This window comes from Rhinichthys klamathensis, unplaced genomic scaffold, assembly GCF_029890125.1.
Source record: "Rhinichthys klamathensis goyatoka isolate OS25496 unplaced genomic scaffold, OSU_Roscu_1.1 h1tg000412l_1, whole genome shotgun sequence".
Lineage (NCBI taxonomy): Eukaryota > Metazoa > Chordata > Actinopteri > Cypriniformes > Leuciscidae > Rhinichthys > Rhinichthys klamathensis.
In genome coordinates, this window is record NW_026606912.1 from 2,768,182 (window position 1) to 2,784,829 (window position 16,648).

Sequence of the window (16,648 nt, forward strand, 5' to 3'; positions counted from 1 at the left end):
GCGTCCCATCTTCTTAGCGACCATCGGAGCCAGCTGATAAATTAAACTTTTGCCGAATCCTGTAGGAAGGACAGCAAACACATCTTTCCGATCGACAAATGCCTTGATTGCAGTTCTCTGTTCGTCTTTTAAAATGAATGCGCTGTCGATTTCTTTTACAACAGACGCGATAGCGGAATCTATACATCTCAGTTCTCCAGCTGCAGTCACCTTTGAGGGAAACCAGTTCAACCCAAGCGCTCTTTGATAACGTGATAAATTACGTAACTGCAGATCATCTGTCCATCATCGTATAAAGCCCGCCCTGGCAATTTGATTGGCCCGACTAATTCTAAACCGATCATAATTACTCCTCAATGGATCGAGTCCAGACCGAACTTCCCAACCAAAAAATGTTGTGGGCGGGGTTCGGGCTGGCATCCAGGCTACAAAATCATGTCAATCATTCTAAAATGATTAATTCTGTAATAGCTATTCAAGTCATCTTGTGAAAATGCCTGTATTTTATAATATCGTAACATATATTGAAAAACTAAATATTGCCCTAGTAGGGCATACTGACATTGCAATATTTTTTTTTTCATTGCCTGTATAAATAAAGTGACATGACTCCCTCATCCGAATACGTTAGTTTTATTACAGAGGAGCCATGCAAATGTTCTTTTACAGACATCACCCTGGGAAACAATTAAAGTGTTTTGTGAATAATGCTGGGATGGATGTACAGTGACCCTGTGTGAGAGGACAGATGAGGTGCTGAGAAATAAATGTGACTGAGGCTCTGTGATGGCCTCTGGGAGCCAACAAGGATTCTGGGAAATACATCTGACCTAACCTAGACCCGATCACTCCAGCATTATTTGTGTAAAGCTAGTGACAAGAAAAGCGAGAGTCCTTAATTTAATTGTTTTCACTGATTTCATCCACGTTCCGCCCCGACGTGTTAATCTCTGATTCAACCCTTTCAGTATTTTGTTTCTCTGATGAAGAAGAGCTGAACGATCTGGCGATTGTGTTTTATTATGGTTTCTCTCCATCTTGTTTATTTGCCTTCTCTATTCTCCATCCCGGCTTCGATCCTTCTCTATTTGAAATGGTTTCTGTTCTCTTGTTTATTTCCTCTAAGCGTGTCTGAGTCAACCTGCCTGATCTGTCTGTAGCACTGAAGACTGTTTCTGTCGGCACTTTATTCTCGTCAACGTTTCACTGGCCTCTTTTCGTCTTTCACAATCCAATCTTTTCAATTGCCATGGCGTAACCTCCTTTTTCCATCGCTCAACTTGGAGTTAGCTGGAACATCTCTCTATAACTGCCTTGCTATTTTTCTTTTTCTGCTTCAATACAGGCTTTAGTAAATGCTAAATATGTTGCCGTCTTTTCTTTGTATTCAAATTGGTCCTTGTAACAAAACCCACATGTGCTCTGGCGGCAGGGGTAGCAGGGTGGGGTCCTCGCTGAACGTCCCCCTTCTCATCTCTACCCCTTTGATCTGGAGACTCATGGGTCTTCTTCGCTGAGCTCTTAGATGGGTGACATGACCACGGAAAGACCCCCTTCAACCCTCCATACTGCCTCCAGTTAGAGAAACAGACAGAACGGGGATCGGGGGAAAAAAAGACCTGGTTTTATTTTTTGTTATTTGTAAAATTTTGAAACTCCAGGAGAGTAACAGTCTCTGGCTCCAGCGCTTCAACCACTACTGTTTATTTTTCAGAGCATGAAATTAACTACAGAAAGGAGGAGAAGAAAAAACTGAGTGAGACAGGAGTGCATATATGTGAATGAGCAATAGAGACTGTCTCTGTGCTGTTTGGTCTACGCTCGTTCTACTGATACCATGTTTAATTCTGTACCATTTCCGCTGCCCTGGGCACTGAGAAGCAATGTGATAATGCATTTAAAGGTACAGCAGGTACAGCAGATTTGCACAGCACAATTATTCAATAGCCACCAGATGAGCCATTTTAGTACAATTAGACCATGCTTCTTTACAAAAGAAGTACTGGAAGTAGCATGGTACAGTTATGGTGTGAGATGACAAGTTATTTTATGGTTCCTTGTGCAAAAAAGCATGGTGATACCATGGTATCTTTTTGTAAGCAAAAGGGATCCATGCTAAAGTAGTCAATGTAAAACTCGCAATGAAAAGGTGTTGTGGGTGGTTGCCAGGGTGTTGCTATGTGGTTTCTAAAGGGTTACCAAGTGGTTGATATCATAGGGATTCTACTTAGTTGCAGGATGTTGTTATGTGGTTGTTAGATTCTTCTGAAGTGGCTGTTAGGGCTTTCTAGTTGATCTGGGTAGTTGTGGTTTAAGGGGTTACCAAGTGGTTGATATGATAGGGATTTCTACATAGTTGCAGGATGTTGTTATGTGGTTGTTAGATGCTTCTGATGTGGTTGTTAGGGCTTTCTAGTTGGTCTGGGTAGTTGCCAGGGTGTTGCTATGTGGTTTCTAGGGTATTCTCATTTGCTAGGGTACTTTTAGGTGTTTGCTAGAGTATTCTGGATAATTGCTTATGGCCCAAATCTGTATAATATTCTGGTACCCAGATATGGCTCGAGTCCCTTCTTCAATGTACATGTAGTTCTAATAAATTGTTTACCTGTTCAATAAATCACTCTTTCCTCAACAAGTCAATTTCAGGTATCTTTTTTGTTTTATGTCCATAGCACAAACGGTGTTGGAAGAGTTACAGACCAAAATGTAACACTTTGAATGCGTCTGATCATTCAGTATCTCCAACCCCAAGTATGAGCAGTAGTAATAGTTATAATTGCCCTAACGATCACCACTACCAATAAATAAATAAAAGCACAAACTTCACGTTTTTTCAAGCACAAATGCAATTTTTTAAGTCAGTTTAATGAATTTTAGATCTCATGTTGGGGCCAAAAGAGGTGGGAACTGAAGTGATCTGTGTTTTGGGGATTCTCTGGTTCCTCAGAACTGTAGTGGTGAGTGGTATGAAAATGTGTAAGAACACTGGGCTCGTCATTCAATTTATTAGTGGATCCCAGGAGACTCTCCAAGCAGAAGTAAATGAAGGGTCATTGGCATTACAGCAGTAACGCCTTCAGAGACCAGCTTCTCCATCTGCAGTCAAACTATACCTCATGAAATGCTGAGAATATTTGCAAATCTGATTTAACATCAATTTGCTCCTTGAAATTTGATGTCAGCGGATTATAACTGGCTTATGTTGGAAGGTTTATGTTTGTCATAAAGATCCTAACCTGCAAGGACCTATACATACATGTATGTGCACAATCTCATGTAAATCAGCTCTCACTTTGACTGAAATAAAATCATGTGGGAGTATGTTTGTTTAAAACTGGAACAAATCTCTGATAACCTTCTTAAGATAACTTGTGTCATTCAGTGACAAGCAGTACTTTTAAAAGTATAAAACAATAGACAATGTTGCATTTACAATGTCTCTGTCCAATTTTTATTCCCATAGCCAAAGCAGAGCTGGAGCTCCAGGAAAAACATCTCACTGACACGCAGAGGATGTAAGTTATCATACTAAGTTTATCGTGCCAAGTGTCTTGTTCACTTATTATGTGTCATATTGGTTGTCTCCTCAGAGAGGTGGATGTTAATACATAAACACACACTCAGTCGCTCTCTTTTTCAAACTCTGTTTTTCCCGTACTTCTCGTACTAATAGTGCAATCCACTGAGATTGATTGACAGTTAGTAGATTGTCTCCTTTAAAAAGTTCCAGTTTTAAAACCTTGGATCTTGGAGTGGAAAAAAAGAGAGCAAATTTGACACATCAATTAATTTTAAAGGACTTTGTGTTCATTTTCTGAATATTGCAGTTTCTTCCAAGTACTAGACTTATGCATACCAAAAGATTGCTGTGGGCGAAAAGAAATTACACTTGTCATTCTTTATGTAAGAGCATTATTTTTATAAGCTAAAATTTCACATTTCACATGCTTCAAGTAAGCCGATCAATTTCACAATTCCTCAGTGTAAACTTTCTAATCTTATTTTGTAATATTTTGTTCATAGTGTCATGCTTTTCTTTGTATACTTTCCAGTTTTGTGGAGCTGAGCGTGTTTTTCTCGGTCAAGCCTAAGGCGGGAGAGAAAGAGGTTTCACCGAGCACATTCTTCACAGCGTGGCACGAGTTTTCATCAGATTTTAAGGAGTTGTGGAAGAGAGAGAACAAATACCTACTGCAGGAGCGGTGAGGAATATTATGCCTCTTTTGTCGTTGTGTTTGCTTAATTGCTTCACTGTAATACAGTATATTGAATTTCATTGGTATATTATTTTAGGTTGAAAGCCGCAGAAGAGACCTTCAAACAAGCACGAGAGAAGGCTAACTACAACGTAAAACCTAAACATGCATCAGGAATAGTAAGTCTTTCAAAATCCCTCAATTCACATTACAAACAATGAATAACAGCGTACATTTTAATTGCAACCAGGATCTTACTCTTTCTTCTCTCACTCAGAAAGCCAAGCTGGGACAAAAGATGTGACTTTCTGCTGTGCCGAATCCAACAAAACTCGTTGTTTCCCCTGTTATTTAATTCCTCCTCTTTTTTCTTTTTTTTTACTTTACAGTTACTTCAGCATAAACGTAATAGCCATGAGACAGGTCGACCAATGAAGAAATGCTGACCTTGTTGTCACTGACATTTAATAAAATGGAATAACTGAATACATAAAGAAATGGCAATCTCCGGATATAATGTTCGACTTTGACCTGTGTAAAGTCTTAAACAGTCAGTGTGTCTTGGTTCATATAGGAGGAGAAAGAGCCATCAGATGAAACCAACCTATTCTTTAACTGGATAATATTCTGCGTCCATAGTTTCCTCCAAATGCGTTTACCTACTTCAACCTATGAAATTTACACATCGTTGAATGATTTGTAGTGAATTTCTCTGTAACGACTGAACTGTGAGGTGTTTAATGAACAGTTGTTGAAAACATATGCAAATGCCATTCTTTATTGTGTGTGTACAGCTGTTATCAGTTCACTGTGTGCAATAACCTTTCAGATTTACCAAAATGTATTTTAAATTAAAGCTGACAGCTTTGTATTTCATGTGTGATCATTTCTTTGTTATTTATGTATGTACTACATGGTTAAGAAATGAAATGGAGCAGCTGCATATGAATTATGTGATGTCATTTCCTTATGGAGGAATTTGTAGAAGATAATTACAAACAACACAGAGACGCATAAAAATACTGCAAAGCAAAAGTCGTATTGTAATGTGAAATAATAGATTTATTTTTTAGAAGATGTTCATTTTATATTTGACACATATATATATATATATATATTCATAGATTTTCTATGGTTGATTTGTCATAAATTCCTTTATCTAAACATTTTTGCTATTTTGTTAAATATTGTCATTAATGAGTGTGTCTGTTAGACTTTAAGGTATCTCAGTTTATGTTGTGCACATTGTGAATTATCATAACACCGGCAAGGCTCAAACTCTTTACAGGCTTGATCAAAGTCAGCCCATATTGGATGAACTGAAACCAACGGCATCATTCCATTGTATGCAGCAAAGCCAATATAGCACCAAGTCAAAATCTAGTTTTTCCACCACTGATTTCCTGCTTAGTCAAAATATAGTGAACCCCCTCTAATTTGCCGTCGATAAGGTCCACAGTCCCCCAGCATTCTTGCATGTTTTCAACTGTCCTTCATTATTGCTGATACACACAACAGCTGGGTAGGTAAAACAAGATGGTGAAGATATGCTGGTCAAACAGTTTCCACTGTTCTCAAGTATCAAGACCAAGGTTGCATCCCAAACCCCTACTATATAGTAGGCGAAAACCAGTATGAGACAATAGAACTATGTCCGAATTCACAGTACTCAAAAATGAGTAGGCAAAAAGTACCTGGATGACCTACTACCTCTGGCGAGATTCTGAAGTATGTATACATGCATGGATTTGGGAATAACAGTGAAGCAACGCAAATGCTGGTAGGTCACATGATAATGACAGCATGGCAATTGTAGTACGTGCAGATTATATTCATACTCCACACATAGCCATATAGAACATACGTTTTAAGTGGCCGTGAACTAGCTAATTACTTATTCACAATAATACCTACTCAAGAGAGCATGCGATTTTGGACACAGCTTAATAGAGTGCAACAGTGCCCACCCACTTTTTCGGCCTCATTTATAAAATAAAAACCATCCTATATTTGATCTTGCGAATGCGATAATTTTTCCAATGTGCGTACGTGTGATTCAGATAACGAAATAACCATACGCCACCCTTTAAGATGTGAAATTTATAAATTGCAAATGATTTCAGATGGCTTGCGGATTATAAATGTTTTTTTTTTACATTTAACAACTCAAGCTGCAACAAAATTTGCTGTCTATTTGCTGCTATCACTGCTACTGCTTCTCCGACAACGTACACAACAAGCTGCTTCTTCTTCGGCTTGTGCCTTGATACTGTGGGTTACACCATCAACATGCCAATGGACACTGCCCACTAGCAGTCTGCATGTGTAACTGCACGTCGACGCGGACAATGACGCAGAAGTATGAAAACTGATGCGTAGCAGCGTAACAGCGTAGGTCCGACGCAGAAGTATAAGTACCTCTACGCTGTAGGCTACGCGTCTGTTTTCATTTATACCACTGCATCGATTTTTTTTTTTTTTATAAACGAGTCCCTTGGTTCCAGAAGTATTTTAAAATAATCTGTGTTAAAGAGTTGTAAGCCATAAACTAAACCACCCAGCAATGAGGTGAATCACATTTGTGGAATGTTTTTGCAGAATCATGGGTAATGTAGTTTTTCTTCAGGAATTCCGCAGTTAAACATGATTGTTTAAAAAAATATGTTGAAATAATGTAGACTGATGGCTTCAACAGAAGCATTTACCATCGATTAACAACCTCGTAGATCACACAGGGTTGGAACTTCATCAATTCTCCTATGGATAAAATGAATAGGATTTTTACTTCCGGAACCCAACTGTTGCACTCTATAGAGAATTGCTGAGGTAAGGCAGGAGAACGCTGGGATACAGACGCTCCATCCGTTTTGAAAAAGAAAACTTTCAAGAGATCAAAGATCAAACATATTGTTAATTTAACACAAGAATGTTATTTACTGTTTCAGTCTTGTATGTAGGCTAGTTGAACTCTCAGGTTCTTTATATTTGTCAAAAAAGAAGAAAAATCCAGCATTGTTTCCATTGCTGTGCTGCTCGGCAGCTATTAAGCATTCCCGTAGAGCATAGTGCGGTACAGTCCAGACATAATGAAGGTGGCCAGTCTTCTGATTAGCTGTTGTCTTTGGCACGTTTCACACATTGATTGTTGGGGCGGCCCCAGTTTTTCCAAAGAAGAACACCCTAAAGCATTGTTTCGTATGTGCACCTTCTCAGTATGCAGCACTGACATTAACAGACACACATTTGCACTGCTTGATCCGTTGCACTTTCCGTTGCCGGTATGGCGGCTGCAGCCCAGGGCAGTGAAGCCGTACGGTGACCGTGGTTATCCGGCTTGGCCGGCAGAACGCACAGGACTGGAATGAAGTGTGGTGGTCTGGCGTGGATGCTGTTTTTCGACTTCGATGTGAAGCTTGAGACGTCAGGTGGCGTGGGATGTAGAAAGAGTTACACTGGCCGTAGCAGAACCGGTTGATGACAGTTCGGCTCAGACAGCCCTCCAAGCTCACCGTTTGACGTAATGGCTGTGTTTTGCACCAGTCGCTCTTCAGGTACTTCCTCTCAGTGACTACCAGGGCCTCGCGACTCGACGACAGCATGTCGTGTTTACCCTTCTGTCGTTGTGCTGATGTGTGCTGGGGCAATGCCGCTAGTGTGTGGGATGGTGATGACAAATCATTGCCTTTTAGCTTGTATGGGGAGGGGATGGAACCTTGAGGGCGGGGCTTCTTGGTCTCCGTAGACACAAAAAGGGTCCATGCCAAAATGGCAGGTATTGCCAGCTTCCAGAACATCCTGAGGAAAGATTCAAAATAGGGAAACCTTTAGTGCCTCTGGTACTGATTCAAATGTATACATTGTCAAATGAATGGTCAGTCATATATATTGATAAATGTTTAATTGTAAACTGTACGTACGTTTAAACCTACTTACTATCATTTACTCAGAAATCAGACAACACTAATTGGTATGATTTTAATTAACATAAGTAGAAGGCCGATAAATAATCAGTACTTTGGCTAGTACTAAGAAATATTGCATTTTCACTTGACCTGCTCATGTGACATATGTAGCCTATAATAATCTCCCCAAAATCATGATCATTCACCACCACTATGGCAACCCCCAAAAATTCTATTATCAACTTATTCTAACCCTAACCCTGCAGTCTAATAATCTAATGAGAGTTAGTAGACATGTAGGTGCAATGCTACTTAGTCAACAAAATGAGTTAAAGGGACCATCAAAATAAAGTAAAACTGTAATTTCTGCAGGAATCAGCGTCTGGTTCGAGTCATAATGTTTAGAGTATTGGTGTTGCAGCGTCACTGAAGTAGTGCAGGAAACCAGTAAAAAGTAAAGTAGTGTGAGTACACGGACACTACAACGGTCATGATATGACGTCAGCCTAAATTTAATATATAACAAATAATAATAAAAACAAAAAGTAAAAATATACAACCCACTCCACTTTACTGCAAAAAAATGTGTGCTCTTTTAATTCAGGCAAGAGGTCAAGTCGTGGCAAGTACATGGCATGAACGCAGACAAAGTCCTTTTAGGCAAGTCATGCCACTCAGCCGCCATCTTGGCAACGCCTCCGGGCAGCTATTTCGGACTAACAAGACCAGGCTCCTATCTAAATGAATGGGCAGAGAGTCAGAACTGCACTTTCACTGGTCACCAGGACATAAAAACGGCTTGTATGGAAACAGCAGTAAAATATGATAAAAATCGCTGAAAAAGTTTGATGACTTTGCCCCAAAATAAGGTTTAAAAGGCCTTTTTCCCCACAGGTTATACGTTTACTACGCATGCGCAAGGGTTCTCGTCTCCGCTGTCGCAAACCTCAACTGTGTGCATGAGTCAGTGGAACCAGACGATAGGCTTACATGTTTCCCGGCTTGACTGTTAAAAGCAGACGATTGGCTTTCCAGCGGGAGGGGCGGGGCATGTGCAGACAACCGCCATCTTTGGCGTAACGGGTTTTCCCTATATAGTTGTATTGAGGATTGAGGAAGTGGCATGTCTCTATATAAATTGTCTCTGCTTTAGATAAAGGGGTTTGAGTGATTAATAATCAGTATCTAACCTAATGAAAAAATATTTATTCATTGTTACCCTCATTATTTTCATCTGCAAAAGCATTGTGAACGGTAGGAAATTCAATTAGACTTAATGTGGAGGATGTGACAAAATGATTGACTGGCCAGTTTAAACGGTTACAGGATGCACATAACTAAGTGACAAAGCAGTCCGAGACGCAATTATGATGAAGTATGTCCCAAAGACACCACAAATGATTATTATGAGTTATTAGCATGGTGTATCCATGGTTGTGTCATGATAACCATACAACCATGGTGATAACATGGCACTTTCTGGTTAAAAAGACCAGCGAGTGCAGTTTTACAGCAGTTTGTTTATTCTTAAAAAGCAGAGTGGTTCTTATGTAATGCTGATAAAGTTAAACCTGGTCTTTGGTCTGAATCCTCTGTCCTGTTTATCGTGGTGCCCTCTGTCAGTTTTGCTTTAGATAACCCTCTGATAACCTCTGATATTTCAGATACTTTACAACCACTGGCATTGTCTGTTTCATTCATGCTCTCTCTCTCTCCCTTCTCTTAGCCAGCATCCGCTTTCATCTTGTCTGCTCGGTAGATTGAGAATAAAGCACAGTTGTATTTCATGTATTTAAAAGACACAGTCTTTCAATAGATTTGTTTTTATGTCCCAAAGGCTTTTTTTTATATGGATGTTTTTCAGGACAGACCAACCAAAAGAGCTCACAGAAAGTCTGGAGCTAAACAACACCAGAAAGCTATTATGACTATTACATCCTTTTCACATGATAAAAAACCCCCCAAGAGTTAAGCAACATTCAAGTCAAGAAAACGTGTGAATCTTTCTCCAAAAGATAGAAAACACACATGCCAGACATAACACAATCCTGGTCAGTCAGGTTTATCTTTTAAACATGAAATTTCTTTAAAAAAGTACCCAAAAGAGGTTATTTTGATTCTATTTAAGGAATCGTTCATCCAAAAATTTAAATTCATCATTTACTCACCCTTGTGTCATTCCAAATCTGTATGACGTTTCTCCACAAAGGACTCAAGCTTTCAGACTTCAAAGAACCATAATTAAAGTCTTCTGAAGCCAAAATATATCTTTGTGTGAGAAAGACTTTGTGTTCAGACTGAATTTTAAGTTGTTATTCACTGAAAATGTCGACATCTTTGCATATTCATGAAAGTTCTAGAGCGGGATGTCTGAACAGATTGTCCTTTTGAGTCAAATCTTTTTTGTGAATTATTAATATGGTCCGCAAAACCAGTGTGAGTGTTTCATTCACAAATGGAACTGATATGAGTCTCAAGTTCAATTCTCTTACTGGAATTATCAGTCCATTTCTCACAGAAAGCTATCAGATGACTTCAAAAGACATCAAATAAAGCACAAGTCATATAGACCACTTTCATGATTCATGATGTTTTATGTTGCTTTTGCTCATTTTTACAGCTTCATTGTAACTGCATGGAAAAGAGCGACCAGCACAGTCTTCAGAATTTTTTTTTTTTAAACAACATGAGGATGAGGATGAAATCGTCATATTTTGGGTGAACTGTCCCTTTAAGCTCTATAAATCTGGGTTACTGGGGAGAATTGGCTACAGTTAACCGTGACTCACACGGCGGCAGAAAGGAATGGATTAATCATCCGTATCTCCCTCCGTCAGTGTCGCTGGCAGCCATTAATGCTGTTTACTTTTACACCAGTCCCAGAATGCTCATGCAAATAAACAGGGCCGACCCATCAAAAGAGAACGCTACAGAAGCCATGAGGTTACAAGGAAGTGGCCTTTATGTCTCTGCTGAGGCAGGGTTAAATAATGAGGCCTTTGCTTATGCCGGTGGTGAGATATGCAGGGGACATGTAAACAGTGGGGAGAACACCATGTGAACGTTATTAGATCAGGATGTGGAAAGTTTAGCAGTCTTGGGTTTCTCTCCTTCAGATGACCACAGGCTGACTAGAGGGTTTGGTTTACTGGTAGCTCAAGATTATGTGTGAAGAAACAGGGAATGCTGGGATGTGACAGTGACTCAAAAGGCTGTGACATACTGTACATACACAAACATCACAGAGCTCAATTGTCCATACCTGAAACTGATTTCAGATCTGTGGGAGTGAAAGTGAAACACACACACACACACACACACACACACACATAGACATTCACAGACAGAGGGGCCATAAATCTCCCCTGAGAAAAATTGTGGTTTGGAGATAATGACAGTGTCTAGTTGGAACATACGCAAGTAAATAAACACAAAACCTTCTATCTTTCTCCCATCTGTCTGTGTATGTGAGAAAGTCAGCGACAGATCATCCACACTGTAAAAAATTGTGTGGATTTACATCATAAACGAATGCAGTTGCTGTACTTTCACTGCCATTGTTATCGCTAGTATTTCTACACTTTACTATATATAATTGAACTGCATACTGTGACTTCACAGTCATATACTGTAGCAGAATTGCTGGTAGCCTTTTGTTTATTTATTTATTATAATGTAGTAGTATGATATCCACAGTAACTTATGAATTAATATTAAAAAAGGAATAAAAAATATTACTGTGAAAAACGTGCAGTAACTTTTTACAGTATTTTGTTGAAAATGGCCGAGCCATTTTCCCATCCATTCTCCAAACCGCTTATTCTCTGTGTAGGGTCATGGGAGCGCTGGAGCCACAGGAGGGAAAATCACTCTGGACAGATGGCCAGTCCATCACACACACACACACACAATCACACCTACAGACAATTTAGCATCTCCAGTTGACCTGCTGAATGTCTTTGGATTGTAGGGGAAACCCACACAGAGACAAGGAGAACATGCAATCTTCAAGCTCAGCCGGGATTCAAACCTGGGACCTTCTTGCTGTGAGGTGACAGTGCTTCCCACTGAGCCACAAATGGCCTAGCCATTACTGTTAAATCTTGAAAAATCTTGTGAAACGTTTAACATTTCACATTGCTCAAACTGTCATAATGTGCATGACAAAGGAAAAAAATGAAGAAATATATCATTTGACTGATACGACACATTAAGCCCCTTTCTCATTTCCTGTGTTTTACCCTAAAACTGATATTTCACTCCGAAACTTTCTTACAAATCCTGTTTCCTCAGCTTCTAAAAACAGTTTGAGACAAAGGCTGATGTAAGAGAGGCAACGTAGCGTAAAACAACCAAACCGCAAGTACCAGCATCTCTCATTGAGCAGAAGCCAGCATGCTCTCCCACACAGCCAGTGATACCAGCATTTGACCAACCACTGTCAAAACCCACAGCGAGCCTTCCCTCACACTCCCACAACACTTCCAACCCAAAACAACAGTCGCATGAAGCCACAAGTCCAACCCTGAAGCTCTCTCTCTACCTCGCACCCATACACACATTAAACACCATCGCATGCATAAACACTAACTGGCGCCACAAAATTATGAATTTGACAGGAGTTATCATCACAGCAATTATGTACCTCCCTCTGCCACAAGAAAATCTCTTTACAACATACTTATGCAATTTATACACGAACATACAGAGCTGAAGTGTGTTTCCAAAAATAAGGATTGCATTTGAACAGATTTCCCCAAACATGCCCCCATCTGCCATTGGTTGTTCAAACAGAACAATGTTTTGATTGTCTCAAGGTGTTCACACTTTTGAGGGGAATTAACCTACACTTGGCTCACTTTAGTTGGTATCTGCATATTAAAGAAAAATTCTAAAACCAATTCTGTCATCATTTACTCGCCCTCAAGTTCCTTTAGTTGATGGGCCCCATTGAGAAAACACTATGGGAGTCAATCGGGACCATCAACTGTTTTGTTACTGACATTCTTTAAAATATCTTCTTTTGTGTTCAGCAGAAGAAAGAAATTCATACAGGTTTGGAACAACTTGAGGGTGAGTGAATGTAGACAGAATTTTCCCTTTTGGGTGAACATACCTTTAGGATAGAGGAAAGTATTTTACTTTAAAAAAAGTAAACACTTCCGCTTGAAATTAGCATTACACACAGTTCTGTTTTCCAAAGAAAAGCTTTAACGTGTCAAATTAATCTACTCAAATCCAGCCCTCACGCCACCAAACAAAAAAGTCACATGTGCAGAAGGTATAATTTCTGATTAATTTAAAGAAATATTGTAATGTAATTTAAACAACTCAAGACTACACCTGCCCTAAAGCCCAGTGTAAAACCATTAATGCTCGCCTGGTTTCCAGAGACATGTTTCATTTGAATAATTTCACTTGAACATACTGTACAAATGTCTGCAACTTTTAAGTGTATTTTTTCCTGCAAAGATGACAAATTTAGTGACCGGTGGGCACATATCTCTATATAGAAACTATTGCAAAGATTGAGATAATAAGAGGTTTTGCCCACCAGTCTACTAAAGTTGTGAGGTGTGTTCCTGAGTAAACACCTTGAAATGGCAGCATGAATTAAACTGCACCACACGACAAGCTGTCAAACGTTGTCTCTAATATTATTTCCACTTTCAGTTGTTTTTAAAACATCTACATGTATATAGCCACCCCAGAAATATTTACAGATTTCTTTGAGAAAAAAAATTTCTTTCTCTCTCACATGATGGTGATTCCTCTCGCCATATGCAAGAGACTTTCCATGGATTTTTTTGGCAATGATTTTTCCAGGGTAGGTTGCCATGTCTTTCCCCAACCCTCCCCATTACATGGCTTGGGACTCACACACACACACGCATTCACACCTACGGACAATTTAGCGTTTCCAAATCACCAACACTGCATGTTTTTGGATTGTGGGGGAAACCGGAGCACCTGGAGGAAACTCACACAGACACAGGGAGAACATGCAAACTCCACACAGAAAGGACTCCTGGCTCAGCCGGGACAGGAACCGAGGACCTTCTCGCTGTGAGGCGACAGTGCTACCCACTAAACTCAACAGTTAACTGTCTTGTACAAAGTATTCGTTCCACACCACAACAACAGAAAATAAATTGCTGAACACAAGAACATGAATGCCACCTGTGAATCATACTGTTTACCAGCAAGCAAAGAAAACAATAAGCAATACAAAAAGGTTTCTAAATTCCAGATGAATCTAGAGTTCAGCTAAAGCACAGCCTAAGGGTGCAGTATAAACTGCTTCCATGGTGTGATTTTGTCGCCATGTGGTATATGGGCATATCGAGATCTCTGAGAGTAGATGGAATATCTGTGGTTTAGGACTGTTGGGTCAGACTCATGTTTCAATACATAGCTGAGGTTTAAAGTGTGGTTGAGTAGTTCAACCATATCAATGACTGAATTCTCTGATGGCTGTCGTCACATAATGCTTTGAGTCTGACTGCAGCTCCCTCAGATACATGCACAACACACAGTCAAGTGTATTTCCCATTCACATCTACTGCTGCTAATGTATGATAATTACAATTAAGAAATGAATCTTAACCCAACCCTTATTACAATATCAAAAACCGCCCCTAATATTAACCTTTTTATAACCCTATCTAACCCCCAATTGTACTCTAGCCCTCAAGGCACACACATTGCCATTTTTCTTGATAGCATTTGTTTATCAAGGATTGGTGGGGATTTAGAAGGTCACTGGGAAACTCAAAGGCTGTCAGGCTCAAATCCGCTTGGTTTAATGCGCTCTGAGGGGCAGTCACCACTTTGAACTGAGTTGCGGCTGATCCTTTTCCATGGCCTTATTCTTTATAATGACAATCATGCATTTCAGTCGCAAACACACATGCATGAGCAGGACTGAAGCCAAAACTGTCACACAACCTCACACGGTCTCATGCACACGTCCCCATCAATAAACATACAGTACACTGTCAGACTCACTCAATCCCTGCTCTTCAAGGTGAACAGTATCAGTTTCATTACATTATGGTTAGATGACCTGCATTATGAAGAACTACATACAAGTGTAAATACAAAATAATACAACATCAGTAGTCGATTTAGAGTAGGAATTGGTTCTAAAAAGCACCAGGTTTCTTAGGATTCTTACAGTAGCATAACCCTCCAATTAGAACCCCTGTTTTTAAGGTCCTATGAAGAACTTTAGAACCATTCCAGCATAAAATAGTTCCTTACACTAAAAAGGTTCTTTATTGGAATCTATGGTTCCACAACGAACCTTTAACATCTATGGAACCTTTCCATTGCACTAAAGGCCCTTTATAATGGAAAAAGGTTCTTCAGATTATTAAAATTCACCATAAGAAGAAAAAGTCTTTTTACAGAAAGGTTCATTGTGGAAACCAGAATGGTTCTTTTATGGCATGGCTGCAAAAAACTCCCTTTTGGAAACTATATTTATAAAAAAAAATGTATATATAATTCTAAATAGAACTAATAAAATCATAAAAGAATCTTCTTTTTAGAGTGTACCTGTAGATCTGGAGTCCAGAGTCACGTTTTACTGCTGTGAAGAGGTCACTCAGAGGTCAAAGGTCGAGCAGCAGGTCAGAGATCGGCCAAGGCTCAGAGCTCCAGACGTAGAGAATCAGCGTGGATATCCATCAGAAGTACAGAACGTTTCTCGAAGTGTTCCTGAAGATCGTGCCGTGTGCCGATTGAGTCCAGCTCTGCAGAGGCCAAACTGAAGCAGTCACGCTTTATGGCTCATAGTTCCCCAGTTTCACTCATTTATGTGGGATCCAGCTCGCATTCTGTTTCACTGAGTCCTTCCCGGTGAGTCTTTGCATCATATTCTCACTGATTTACTGTCACATCCCAGTGGCTCTCCAAAGAGAAGTGTGTGAGTGTGAAGAGAGCAGAAAGAAAATCATCAGTTGCACACAAGTTACAGAAAAAATCATCTACACCTCTCTCTCTCCCTCTCTTTTGGTCTAGCATTCTCTGATACCTCCCCCAGAAGTCCACTGTTAATCAACCAGTCCTGAAAACATATTGTCTCTCTCTCTCTCTCTCTCTCTCTCTCTCTTCAGTTTCTCTGCCTCTCTCGCTCCCTCAACTGCAGTTTGCATCCCTGGTTTAACCCTGTCCCTCTTGACTGCTGCAGTTAACAAGCTCACAGTTGCAGTTTTACAGTGAAAAATCTCTGTAAATATAGAAAATATATCAATAAACCAATGAGTTTGATTCAGATTATCATTATATATATTTATATTGGGTCAATCAAAAAAAGTGTGGGCTCGGTTTCTGGAACATTTGGGAAATTTTCACTGTGGCTTTATTGAGGTCCTGCCTAAAGTTTTTTCTCGAGTGTCTTTCCAAATGCAAAATGGTTTTATAAACAAGTTTTGACAGCACATCAAGGCAAGGCAAAGCAGATGTGTTATGTGGCCTAAAAAGACAAAAGCTTTTAGATGCAAAACCATTCATCTTTCACTCTACAGTTTATCATTTTTAAGTTGA

The 16,648-nt window shown here is 39.7% G+C and overlaps 2 protein-coding genes across 3 annotated transcripts in view; one reads left to right on the forward strand and one right to left on the reverse strand.

Annotated features, from left to right (window-relative positions):
- Positions 1-4,558, forward strand: part of fmn2a (formin 2a) — a 37,842-nt gene extending 33,284 nt beyond the window's left edge. For both annotated transcript variants that reach the window (XM_056235041.1, XM_056235042.1), the window contains 4 exons: positions 3,464-3,515; positions 4,053-4,202; positions 4,294-4,375; positions 4,474-4,558. In XM_056235041.1, coding sequence (XP_056091016.1) covers positions 3,464-3,515; positions 4,053-4,202; positions 4,294-4,375; positions 4,474-4,500 — 311 coding nt within the window. In that variant the 3' untranslated portion in view covers positions 4,501-4,558. The remainder of the gene's footprint in view (positions 1-3,463; positions 3,516-4,052; positions 4,203-4,293; positions 4,376-4,473) is intronic.
- Positions 4,559-6,851: 2,293 nt separating this feature from the next.
- Positions 6,852-16,293, reverse strand: grem2a (gremlin 2, DAN family BMP antagonist a). The gene is made up of 2 exons (XM_056235122.1): positions 15,659-16,293; positions 6,852-7,991 (listed from the first exon to the last, which is right to left on the reverse strand). The coding sequence occupies exon 2, from the start codon at positions 7,988-7,990 to the stop codon at positions 7,406-7,408; it is 585 nt and encodes a 194-aa protein (XP_056091097.1). The 5' UTR covers position 7,991; positions 15,659-16,293; the 3' UTR covers positions 6,852-7,405.
- Positions 16,294-16,648: the final 355 nt, after the last annotated feature.

Bases quoted from the DNA above. Each gene is read 5' to 3' on its own strand.
- grem2a (XM_056235122.1), bottom strand. From the start codon at position 7,990: ATGTTCTGGAAGCTGGCAATACCTGCCATTTTGGCATGGACCCTTTTT.